Below are 13,929 nucleotides of genomic sequence, written 5' to 3' on the forward strand. Positions count from 1 at the left end.
GCGGTCTGTACGTCCAGCACAAACGCTGATCCAACTGAGGCGCCAGGTGGAAATGGCGTGGCAAGCTGTTTCACAGGACAACATCCAGCATCTCTACGATCGTCTCCATGGGAGAATAGCAGCCTGCATTGCTGCGAAAGGTGGATATACACTGTACAAGTGCCGACATTGTGCATGCTCTGTTGCCTGTGTCTATGTGCCTGTGGTTCTGTCAGTGTGATCATGTGATGTATCTGACCCCAGGAATGTGTCAATAAAGTTTCCCCCTTCCTGGGACAATGAATTCACGGTGTTCTTATTTCAATTTCCAGGAGTGTATACAGGACACATTTTCTTTTTGCAGGCACTGTCTTGTTTTGAAGTGGGGTGACCGTGAGATCTGGGATGACACTCTGCTGTGGGCTCTAGGCCACAATGATAATAGACACCCAGACAAGAATCTGCTGACCAGGATAGCTGCCTGCACGCGTGATAAGGATAGAATGAACAAGTAAGTTTGTGAGCTTCTTGTACAATGAGGGCACTAAAGTCATGGGAAAGCACTGGATGTGATGCTAAAAGCAAGCTTCTGTAATGAGATAGCTGCCTGCACGCATGATAAGGATAGAATGAACAAGTAAGTTTGTGAGCTTCTTGTACAATGAGGGCACTAAAGTCATGGGAAAGCACTGGATGTGATGTTAAAAGCAAGCTTCTGTAATGAGATTAAAGATCATCATAGAATGTCAGGATTCTTTGTGAGGCTAAGGGCTTCTGATCACTCAGGTATTACTGGTAATGAACAACAAGATAAGCTAGCCAGGATAGGGGCAACAACCTTATTTGCTGGGCCACTACCTGTCGTGTTGGTAAAATTGGAGCTGTATGTTTATGTTTATTTATTAGCCATTCAGCATGTTTACCATGCAATTAGCTTCCTCAAAACACATTTTACTATTCATAAGAGTATAGTTGTTACTAATTTTTACTTTATGCATGATTATACATCTTTCTAGCAGTTAGTAATTTTTACATTTTAGATCACATAACTAATGAGGAGGTACTGAACAGGATTGGGGAGAAGAGATGTTTGTGGCACAACTTGACTAGAAGAAGGGATCGGTTGGTAGGACATGTTTTGAGGCATCAAGGGATCACAAATTTAGCATTGGAGAGCAGCGTGGAGGGTAAAAATCGTAGAGGGAGACCAAGAGATGAATACACTAAGCAGATTCAGAAGGATGTAGGTTGCAGTAGGTACTAGGAGATGAAGAAGCTTGCACAGGATAGAGTAGCATGGAGAGCTGCATCAAACCAGTCTCAGGACTGAAGACAACAACAACAACAACATACCTCATCATTTTACACATACACACAAATAAATATACTTCTTACTAATCAGAAGATTTCAGTAATAATCGTTATATACTTTACATTCAAGATTTAATTATACAGTTTTTCACATTTAGTTAATGATTGTTACATTACATTATTCATTCCAAATTACTTTCAACATATTCTGCAATTGAGCAGTATTCTTTATTCTTAAACCATGTGTCTAATACCTCCTTATTATTTGCAGAGGGTGAAGGTTTTGAGTGATTGTGGAAGTTTATTATATAACTTTAGACTTAGGTGTTCATAACTGTTGTTCGTTAATGGCAGCCTAGAATATGGTATATCAAGCATGCAGTTGTTTCTAGTGCTGTGAAAACATAAATTCATTCTCTGTGTAAATTCTTGTATATTTTCTTTTACGTATATTAATCAGTTATACATATAGAGACTTGGAATGGTCATTATGTTTAATAGGCTGAAATGCTCCTTACATGTTTCTCTTGGACCCAATCCTTGTATACATCTAATTGGTTTTTTGCCATTTTAATACAAAGTTTGTGCCTGTTGAATTACCCCATACCAGAATCACATATTGTAGCTGTGATTGAAAGAATGCATAGTAGCAAAGTATCAATAAACTCTTACTAGCAGATTATCTTAGTTTATACAGCAGGAATATCATATGTTAAAGTCTGCCTGTCAATTTTTATTCCAAATAGTTTGAAACTGTGATTCTCTTCTTTCTGTATCTTCAGATTAAGATAAGTTTCCTCCTTCTTTGTGGTGTTTATACATAACTGGTTGGCAATACACCACACCCTACATTTTTCAAAAAGTTCATTATTTTCGTTTACCACCTCTGCATACTCTCACCTGTGGAGATTATGGTCATATCATCAGCATGTAAGACATTTTTGCAGGCTATATAGTTTGAGAAGTCATTAACATAGACAGTAAAGAGGAAGAGTCCAAGAATGGAGTCCTGTGGAATTCCTCTCTTAATTTTCATTACTTCTGACCTTTCTTTGTTCATATACACTAACTATTGTCTGTTTTTTAGATATGATTTAATCAAATTAAGTGGTTTCTCTGCAATACCATAATATTCTAATTTTTTGACAATTATCTCATGTGGTACTGAATCAGATGCTTTGCTTAAGTCTATGAGGCTGCATAGGTGGCCTGTTGCCTTTCAAAAGCACTGTGGATTTCAGTTATCAGGCTTTCAGTAGCTTTTATTGTTGATTGATTAGTTCTGAATCCAAACTGGCTGTCATTAAGTAATTAATTGCTCTCAACATACATGTAAATCTCTGTGTGTAAACAGCTCTCTATGATTTTGGCCAGTATAGGGACAATTGGTATTGGTCTATAGTTATCTGGTATTTCTCTGACACCCTTGTTGTATATGGGGAGTGTAACTGTGATTTTAAGGCAATCAGGGAAAATGAGAACATCAAGGATTTTATTTGCAAGGTAGAGTAGAGAAGTTTATTACAAATTCTGTTCTAGAGTTATTCAACTTGTTTACAAAATTATTTATATCTGTAGCAGTTATTCTACACCTGTTAAATATTTTATCTGTTTTTTTTTCTGTGGTTGCAAAATAAAAGCTTCCACATCACTTAAATCGACACTTCTTGGTACATGGGCACTTACTGAATTTATGATGAGTTCATTGAAAGTGTTACAATTAATTGTGTAATTGGTTTTTTCCTTTCTCATATTTATCTCACTTTTGACTATGTTTCAGGCAGCTTTACATTTGTCTTTAGAATTTAAAATATCCTCTTCACATGCTTTCATTTTTGCTGCTTTAATATTAGTTTTGTATATTTTTCTTAATTTTATATATCTATTCTTGTTTTCTTAACTGCCTTCAATTTTGTCCTTCAGCATGAGTAAAAGGATTCAGATTGTATTGAGATGTGCAGTGTACCACTTTTTTGTATGTTGTGGTTTATGCATATCGCTAGGGTTACATGTGTTAGAAATAAGAGGGGAGTTATTGTCTAATGAACTTTTTATATTGGTTATGAATGCAGAAAAGCTTTCGTTTATATCTTTATTGATGGTTAGTATTCTAGTCAATTCTACTCTACTCAGTCCACTTCTAATTATTTCAATGTTCTCTTCCTTGAGAATTCTATATGTGATTATATGGTATCATCAAATGTCAGATTTCCAGTTTTGTTCCATATGTCATCATGATCAGATAGACCTAATTTGATGGTGTCCCACTCTACTTGATTCCTACACACATTGTTAATTATATCGTCAAGGCATGCTTCCATTCTGGTCAGTTTTTTATTGGAGCATTAGTAATTCAGTCATCTTAAGATATTTAGGATGTGTACCACAGTTTTTCTCTTTGCTCTAACATCTATATTAATGTCTCTTGTGATAAATGTTTTATAATGCTTACATTCGACAGTCAATAAAATTAATTCAGAGAGTTTTTCTGTGAATATCTCCTCATCAGAAGCTGGTGGTCAGTTAACTGTTGCAATAATGAGTTTCTGAGTGTGTATAACCAAGGCAGATGCTTCAAAAAGTCCTTCAACAGGCAGGCTTGTGGGTCTATGATTGAATATTTTAGATTCAAATTTTTGTTGTAAATGGACACTCCACCATGGTAATTGTTTGGTCTACAGTAGTTTGTTGCCAGTGATTAGCCAAATTGTAAAAATAAGCTTATTTATGCACTTTTAATCCAATGTTCATTCACACAGAGAATGACACTGTTAATTTCCTCCAGCCAGTACTGTAGTTCACTGACTTTGTTTCTTAGAGATTGCACATTTGTATGTAACAAAAGTGTTCATTTTTACTATTAAATAGTACATTGCTTACACTCAACTTAGTTTGGTTACTTACTTTAAGTGTGTTTTTTGTATTATGTCCTGAAGCTCTTTGTTTTGACCAAGTCTGACACATTTCAGGCTTGTTCAGCCTTATATGTTTCCCTGATCTGGTTCTGTGTTTTGAGACATGTTTTCTAAATTGTTAATAAAAGATTTACTATTTACCATACTAATTATTTTTTGGGCCAGCAGTGTCTTTGCTAGCACACTTCGGCCTTGACCGTGTCTAGTATCACAAGTTCTCAAGCCGTTACAATTGTCAGGTGGTTACAACTGAGACATTCCTTAATATCTAATAGCATTACATTTTTAAACTATTTGCAAATTGTTTCAAACTACTTGGTAGTTTTGGTTACTTTTCTGTTTACACATGATGAGTCAATTAAGTTGTAGCAATGAGGTATTTTAAACAACATAATGTTTGTGTTCGTTAACTTGCTCAGTGTTGTCTTCAGAGCTGCAGCTGTTTCATTGTGGTATACATCATCGGAACCAACTATAATAACTAAGTCACTCTTTGACAGATTACTGGTCTTCAGTGTTGGTGAGGATCTGGTTGAATATTGCCCCAGGCTTCACTATGTCTTTAATTTTAATGCTTTTTTGAGTTGTCAAGATCTTTGTTTTTGTAGTCATTCCTCTTCCAAAACCTTTTTTTTTTTTTTTTTTTTTTTTTTTTTTTTTTTTTTTTTTCCCTTGGTATTTCTTGATTCTGTGTTCCATCTTGTTCTTTATCTGTTGCGCTTGATACATTGATTGTTTTACTCAATTTCAAAACAGGCACCATCAATTATGGGCTGCTGCAAATTTTTTGCTGTGGTTTTTATTAGATGATTTAAATACAGCTGCACTTTTGTGCCACAATCCATGCTGTTCTGTTGCTTGTGTTTGGCTTCAGATGTGATTGTGTAAATTTCATTATATTCAGGTCCATTATAATTGGGTATGTTACATATTTTAGGCCTAATAGTATCTGACCTGCATTCATAACTATTCCAGTTTTTTTATGGTTATCTTCTGTCCTTTTACTGAAGGATTTACTTTCTCACATCAAAAATGGAATATGTTTACACATTCCATGCACTCAACACCACTTGTCACAGTTTTCTGGCATTTTCAACCATGTTTATTGGTCCTGTTGTCTGTATTTTTACTAGTCAAATTTTCTATTACCACATCATTGTACATCGGAGATTCGCAGTATTGTTTTTGCTGTGTAAGTTCATCGTTTTTAGCTTTAATCCACGAATTTCATCTAATAAAATCACTATAATATTGTCTTTGCTGTTTACATTTTCCTGCATTTTATCTAGCTATATCAGTATGCAGCACATAGAACTTTTGGCTAAGATGCAAAAACAACAGAAACTTGGGAATCTAATGGTGCTAAAACCAGTTCTGCAACACTGGGTTTGAATAGGTGCCGGATTTAAGTCATGCTGAGTTCAATAGCTGGCTTTGGGAACTTCATATAACATCTATACATTATGGCAATAGAGAAAGAAGCTCTTGAGTGTAGACTCTGTGGTAAACAGGGATGAAACTGCACTACATTTAATCTTCCAATGCAAAGCCCTGCCTGGAGGCCAAAAGACACAAAATAATTGGGTCACAAATTCCTGAAGAGATTGTGTCTAACAAAGACCTTATAAAGGGACTCCTACTGTCCTTAAGGGTGCTGAATAGCCTTATTAGAGGGGCAGAGAGAGGTACTGCCCAATAAACTTAAATTGGTATAGGCAACATGGTGCTACGTCCACTGTTACTTTGTCCCCTTCTTTAAATTGAGTCAAATCAAAAACAATGTGTAGACTTGTACCATATATCCCATCTAGCTACAACATTTGGATATCTTACATGGCATGTATTCTAAAAGAACAGCCCTTCCTGTAGCATCTGAATCCTCAGTTTATCACTGCTGGCATCTGAAATTTTTGCAGATATTTTACTGTTGTTAATTTAGTAATGACACACATAAATTGTGGTCTTTTTACTATTCAACATCCATAGAGGAATAATAAAGACTGTTGAATATTAATATACAATTCTTCAGCCATGTCATAAAGAGAGAATTGATCAACAGGTCTTCATTAGTAAATACAGAAGCAAATATACTTTTATTATATACTATATGAGATCAGCCAATGCATTGATAATGAATTATGAATCTTTTTTCAATGTTTTATTGGTCTAAAGTGGAAACACAAGTGTGGATGTGCATGATATGTAGAAAGAGTTTCAGAAAATAAACTACAAAGAAAAAAGTATTTTTATTAAGGCTAATCAATTTATAACACAACTTTGATTCATGTGTGTGCTATATGTTTGTTTACCTTGAAACAACAGAAAATCCAGGATGGAATAATGGTAACATTATGAATAGGATAGATTGCTACTCACGATGTAGTGGATATGCTGAGTCACAGGTAGGCACATTTTTCCCTCTCCTTCCCTCTTTCCTGACGAAGCAAGTGCCAGTTGCGAAAGCTCATAATTCTGTGTGTGTGTTTGTGTGTTTTGTTCATGTGCCTGTCTGCCGGCGCTTTCCCGCTTGGTAAGTCTTGGAATCTTTGTTTTTAATATATTTTTCCCATGGGGAAGTTTCTTTCTATTTTATATATATATATATATATATATATATATATATATATATATATATATATATATATATATATTAAAAATAAAGATTCCAAGACTTACCAAGCGGGAAAGCGCCGGCAGACAGGCACATGAACAAAACACACAAACACACACACAGAATTACAAGCTTTCGCAACTGGCAGTTGCTTCGTCAGGAAGGAAGCAACTGCCAGTTGCGAAAGCTTGTAATTCTGTGTGTGTGTTTGTGTGTTTTGTTCATGTGCCTGTCTGCCGGCGCTTTCCCGCTTGGTAAGTCTTGGAATCTTTATTTTTAATATATTTTTCCCATGTGGAAGTTTCTTTCTGTTTTATATATATATATATATATATATATATATATATATATATATACACACAGTTCAGACATACATGACCACAGTCTCTGGCTGCCAAGGCCAGACTCATTGAAGCCCATCACAAACTTTATACTCACCAGGAGGTGTACTTTCTTTTTACAGATTCTTAGAGGCAGTTCTGCTGAAGTATGCCCTGAGTGATGATGATGTGCTGACTGCTATTGACAGAATAAAGGACCACTACCTACTTTTTAACTATGTTTCTGACAAATGGTTTGAAATTAAAAAAAAGTAAGTAAGCCATAAACTATGGTTAAGAATCATTACTAATTATAAACAAATAACTGTGCTTAATATTACACTCACAGACATGAAAACATGTTGCCATGTTCACTTTGGTTACATCCTAACCACAATTCTAAAATTATTTATTTTAAAAAAGCAGTCTTGATCATACATGAGTTATTTATTATGAACAGTTTCAATCTCTTATAGGATCATCATTGGACCATTTTACTCCTTGGTGGCAACAGGAGACAGTGCTTAGGAGCCAGTTACCTCAGTGTTCCTCATACCTCTCCAAAGTGGCCTGCTCTGCACCATCATGCCCTGCTGTCACCAAGGAGTAAAACTGTCTACTGATGATCCTGTAAGAGATTGAAACTAGTCACTGAATGAAGTAAGTAATTTATGTGTGTTCAAGACTGCTTTCATTGAAACAGTTTTATCATAGTTTGTAAGTCATCATGCCATATTGTCTGTTGATTTTTATTTTTTATTATTTGCTATAATCTGGATGGTTGGAAAATTAGACATCATACATTTATAAATAGCCAATTTTCAATGGCAAACACACTCCCACATGAGCCAGTAACTTCAGTCCTGACCATTAGCCCTATCTGTTTTCCCACATTGTTTTTAATTCATTCACTTCAAAAATGTTCTAATTACAAAGAGGTTGCCGCATGTGAACATTTATGTACGATAGAGTTGATTTATTTCACTTTAAATTCAGATATCATGACCCTACTTGTTCTGATGCTGTCACAATACAATTGCAGTCGCTCTTCTGTCTTGAGCTTATATGGGTTTACCATTGCTGATTCCTTGCTGTATGTTCACTTTTTAATTCTATAACAACTTCCCTGATATCAAATTAATGTTGATCTTCAAAATGATTGTTTTAACCACAACTGATTTTCTCACACCTATACACATCCTACTTGCATGATGGCTCTCGTTTGACTGACAAAATCTTTTGCACCAAATTATCGCCAGTTGTCAATCCATTCCTTCTAGAACTATGGGGTAACCCTGTCACTGATGCCACTGCACTGTAGCAAAGAAGTGTGGGGGTGGATTCGATACGTCAAGTACAGGATCAATGTCTGTACCCTTACAAGTTTTATCGACCACTATTTTTCCTTGGACACTGTTCAATAAATTTCTTAATCAGAGCTGCTGCTACAAAATTGTCTTAGAAATAAAGTTTATGGTTTATAGTTGACATTTCTTTACATAAAAACTAATTCCTATGCACTTTCACGAACTTACCATGAAAAATTAAATGAAATGTATCAACTGAAAAACTGAATAAGTTCTTTCACATATGGTGAATAAAGAGTCATTCCAAGTTCTTTAATAATCATTAAGAGGTATCATATTACAGTTGTAGGTGATAAATAATGTTATTGCAAGATAATTGACATAAAAACCAGCCCACTCTAATTGGGTTGTTGGTAGATATTGTGTTGCAACCTAAACACTTATCTCTTGGTTCTATTTTTCATTTGTGTTTTAGGAGAAAAAATCTTCTTTGAACAAAGCCACTGTCGCTGCTCCTTCTTCACTAATCAGCTGCTGTTTTTATACAATATTTTAAACAAAGTATCTGTGAAACTTTATGCAGACTTCTATGAGCTGCATACATACTAGCAAAATCATTATCTATCAAATATAAATATTAGAGATACACTGAATTCACAATTTTTGAGGTCAAATATTCTGATAAATTGTAGAGCAGATGATTAATAAGATATTCTTTTACTCTGATGTACAATATTTGGAGATTTTCAATTTCCTTTGTATTGACCTCTGGCAACATGCCACAGACTTTTTTACCAGACTATAAAACTACATTGTGAACACTAGAAGGTACGACAGAGTCATTATGAACATTATTTTTACTTCAAGTATTGTGGGTGTGAATTGAAGAGTGCATCCAAAATTCATTGTCGTTATTAACCAAAAGTACCATTAAGGCATAAGAATATATGTGTTGGGATGAAAGTGCAAGAACCCATAGGTTCCTGAAGAGGCATCTGTAATATATTTGGTTGTTAGTTTTACATATTATTCTTGTTGCATGTACTGTAGAATAAATATTTTTTTTATATTAACAGCATTGCCCCAGAAGATCAAGCCATAAAATATTACTAAGAGAAAGTTTACATTGCTTCTCATTTGATTGTTCCAGGTATCAGGAAAAGCGTCTGGTGTTTGAAGAGATCGTGTTCAAAACAACTTCTAAGTTTGTGACTTCTGATGGATATGATCTAGTAAGTATTAACATGAAGCAACCACACATTATAACAATGGAAGGATGCCATTACCAACTCTAGGATGGAATCTAACAATACCAGTGAAGGAAAGTTGCTACTCACCATATAGCTGAGATGCTTAGTCACGATAGGCACAACAAAAAGATTCACACAATTATAGCTTTCAGCCATTGAGTCCTTAGTCAGCAGTAGACACACACACACACACACACACACACACACACACACACACTCACACGCTCATGCAAATGCAACTTGCACACACGCCTGCAGTCTGCAGTCTCAGAGAACTGAAACCACACTGCGAGCAGCAGCACCAGTGCATGATGGGAGTGGCTACTGGGCCAGGGTAATGAGGAGACTGGAACAAAGAGGGGGACGGATAGTATAGTGGGAGTGGCAGACAGTGAAGTGTTTCAGTTTAGATGGAGGGCAGGAGAGAAGGTGCAGAGGGGGGAGGGGGGAGAGGGGAGGGGGTAAGGAGTTGAAAGGAGAGAAGTAAAAAGAAGAAATTAGAGGACTGGGTGTGGTGGTGAAATAATGGCTGTGTAGTGCTGCAATGGAAAATGGAAGGGGGCTGGATGGGTGAGGACAGTGACTAACGAAGGTTGAGGCCAGGAGGTTTGCGGGAATATAGGATGTATTGCAGGAAAAGTTCCCACCTGCGCAATTCCGAAAAGCTGGTGTTGGTGGAAGGATCCATACGGCACAGGCTGTGAAGCAGTCATTGAGATGAGGGATATCATGTTTGGCAACGTGTCAAGCAACAGGGTGGTCCACTAGCTTTTTGGCTACAGTTTGACGATGGCTGTTCATGCAGACAGACAGCTTGTTGGTTGTCATGCCTACATAGAATGCAGCACAGTGATTGCAGCTTAGCTTGTAAATCACATGACTAGTTTCACATGTAGCCCTGCCTTTGATAGCATAGGTGATGTTAGTGACTGGACTGGAGTAGGTGGTGGTAGGAGGATGTATGGGACAGGTCTTGCATCTAGGTCTATTACAAAGGTATGAGCCATGAGGTAAGGGATTGTGAGCAGGAGTTGTGTAAGGAAGGACGAGTATATTGTGTAGGTTCAGTGGATGGCGGAATACTACAGTAGGAGGGGTGGGAAAGATAGTGGGCAGGACATTTCTCATTTCAAGGCACGATGAGAGGTACTCGAAACCCTGGTGAAGAATGTAATTCAGTTGCTCCAGTCCCAGATAGTACTGAGTTACGAGGGGAATGCTCCTTCTGTAGCCAGAATGTGAGACTTTGGGAGGTGGTGGGAAACTGGAAAGATAAGACACGGGAGATTTGTTTTTGTACAAGAATGGGAGGATAATTACGGTCAGTGTAGGCTTCTGTGAGACCCTCGGTATATTTTGAAAGGGACTGCTCGTCACTGCAGATGCTATGACCATGGGTGGCTAGGCAGAACAGAAGGGACTTCTTGCTATGGAATGGGTGGCAGCTGTTGAAGTGGAGGTATTGCTGGTGGTTAGTAGGTCTTATATGGATGAAGGTACTGATGTAGCCATCTATGAGGTGGAGGTCAACATCTAGGAAAGTGGCCTGTTGGGTTGAGTAGGACCAGGTGAAGCAAATTGGGGAGAAGTTTCTGAGGTTCTGGAGGAATGTGAATAAGGTTTTCTCACCTTCAATCCCGCAGTTCTTTCTGTGGATGTAAGGTTAGTTTGCATGGTGAGGGATTTGGGGAATTACAGCAAGGCAAGTTTTGAGGTTAAGAAATTCTGGAAAGTTAACAGGGATTTGTCTGGAGGCAGTGAGGGTGGATCTCGGTTGGATGGAGGAGTGAACTGAGTTAGGCAAGGTTCAATATTGGTCAATGCTTGAGTCTGATTGGTCGGGCTGGTGGCGAAAAAGTGTTTCCACTGTAGGGACCGGGGGAAGGAGAGAAGGTCTTTAGCTAGTCCTGCATGGCTGTATTTAGGAGTGGGGCAAAAAGTGAGGCCCTTGGAAAAAACTGATATTTCTGTGGGACTAAGGTTCTGGAGGAAAGGTTCATAACTGACAATAATTATCCTCCCATCCTTATACAAAAACAAATCTCCCCTGCCTTATCTTTCCAGTCTCCCACCACCTCCCAAAGTTCCACAGTCCGGCCACAGAGGAGCATTCCCCTCATAACTCAGTACCATCCAGGATTGGAGCAAATGAATTACATTCTCCGCAAGGGTGTAGGGTGTTGATTACCTCTCGTCATGCCATGAAATGATAAATGTTCTTCCCACTATCCTACTCACCCCTCCTACTGCAGTATTCCGCCGTCCACCATACCTACACAATGTACCCGTCCATCCTTACACAACCCCTGCTCCCAATCCCTTACCTCATGGCTCATACCTTTGTAATAGACCTAGATGCAAGACCTGTCCCATACACCCTCCTACCACCACCTACTCCAGTCCAGTCACTAACGTCACCTATGCTATCAAAGGCAGGGCTACATGTGAAACTAGTCATGTGATTTACAAGCTAAGCTGCAATCACTGTGCTGCATTCTATGTAGGCATGACAACCAACAAGCTGTCTGTCTACATGCACGGCCATCGTCAAACTGTAGCCAAAAAACAAGTGGACCACCCTGTTGCTTGACATGCTGCCAAACATGATATCCCTCATCTCAATGACTGCTTCACAGCCTGTGCCGTATGGATCCTTCCCACCAACACCAGCTTTTCAGAATTGTGCAGGTGGGAACTTTTCCTGCAATACATCCTACATTCCCGCAAACCTCCTGGCTTCAACCTTCGTTAGTCACTGTGCTCACCCATCCAGCCCCCTCCCTGTTCCCATTGCAGCACTACACAGCCATCATTTCACCGCCACACCCAGTCATCTAATTTTCTAATTTCTTCTTTTTACTTCTCTCCTTTCCACTACTTACCCCACCCCCCTCTGCACCTTCTCTCCTGCCCTCCATCTAAACTGAAACACTTCACTGTCTGCCACTCCCACCATACTATCCGTCCCCCTCTTTGCTCCAGCCTCCTCGTTACCCTCACTGAGTCGCCACTCCCATCATGCACTGGTCCTGCTGCTCGCAGTGTGGTTTCAGTTCTCTGAGCCTGCAGACGTGTGTGCAAGTTGCGTTTGCGTGAGCGTGTGTGTGCATGCGTGTGTGTATGTGTGTCTAGTGCTGACTGAGGCCTTAATGGCTGAAAGCTATAATTGTGTGAATCTTTTTGTTGTGCCTATTGTGACTCAGCATCGCTGCTATATGGTATTGTTACATTACCAACTCTATAAAATTATCACTTATCACAAGGTAATCACAGTACCCTTAACAATAATTAGTTTGTTCTCTCAATGGATATTTTGACTGAGCTGGCTGTAGTTTCATTTTTTCAGCAATTGCTAGGCCTCAAAATCTGCCTAAGCGAGGTAATGTGTTCAAACTGAATAACATTAAGCAGATAGGCACAACTACAAGACTGCCAGACAAAGCTTTTGGCCAAACAGGCCTTCATCAGAACAGACAAAACACACACACACACACACACACACACACACACACACACACACACACATGACCACAGTCTCTGACTGCCAAGGCAGACTCACTTCTTGTTGTGCCTATCTGTGACCCAGCATCTCCACTATATAGTGAGTACCAATTTTCCTTTTCATAATATTGCCATTACCCCATCCTGGATTTTCCATTGTTTGATTTTAACAGTAAATAGAAATTAGTACAGTTCTGAGCAATCCAGCTGGACACCTGTCACCTTTGACTGTGGTACCATGGCTTCTGGTGTCCCACAAAGATCTGTGCTTGGTTCTTTCATGTCACTGTTCTTTATAAATGACCTTCCAGGGCACATGAATCAGAAGCACCACCGTTTTCGTACATGAAACTACTATTGCCAATAATAAGACACCTAACTGGCCTGTAAAACACAACTACCACTATCTTTCGAGAGATTTTACATTAGTTTACATCAAACGGTCTAAATCTTGATGTCAGCTCTGAAATTTGCTCAGTTTTGCCAACAAAAATACAGGATAAAGAGAGACTGCCAGTGGGCTTTTCAAAAATTATGGGACTACACATTAGCATCAATTCACTCTCATCTGTCCACATCATTGAGCTACAGTGCATGAAAAATAGAATTTAGCAGCCCTCAATGACTTTATCTCGGGTGAAATTTATCCATTTTTTGGGAATTCATTTATATTTCAATTCTATATCAATATGGTCTTTCTTAAATTTATTTAAAGTTGAGTAACATTCAGTTATA

The 13,929-nt window shown here is 38.2% G+C and overlaps 1 protein-coding gene across 2 annotated transcripts in view; it reads left to right on the forward strand.

Moving 5' to 3' along the window:
• LOC126269625 (aminopeptidase Ey-like) overlaps positions 1 to 13,929 on the forward strand; it is a 216,498-nt gene that overhangs the window by 184,906 nt on the left and 17,663 nt on the right. The window contains exons 15-17 of one of the 2 annotated variants that reach the window (XM_049974006.1): positions 344 to 490; positions 7,280 to 7,408; positions 9,594 to 9,675. In XM_049974006.1, coding sequence (XP_049829963.1) covers positions 344 to 490; positions 7,280 to 7,408; positions 9,594 to 9,675 — 358 coding nt within the window. The remainder of the gene's footprint in view (positions 1 to 343; positions 491 to 7,279; positions 7,409 to 9,593; positions 9,676 to 13,929) is intronic. The other variant, XM_049974007.1, reaches the window with a different exon arrangement.

The sequence above is a fragment of the Schistocerca gregaria genome, chromosome 1 (genome assembly GCF_023897955.1).
Source record: "Schistocerca gregaria isolate iqSchGreg1 chromosome 1, iqSchGreg1.2, whole genome shotgun sequence".
In the NCBI taxonomy this organism is placed as follows: Eukaryota; Metazoa; Arthropoda; class Insecta; order Orthoptera; family Acrididae; genus Schistocerca; species Schistocerca gregaria.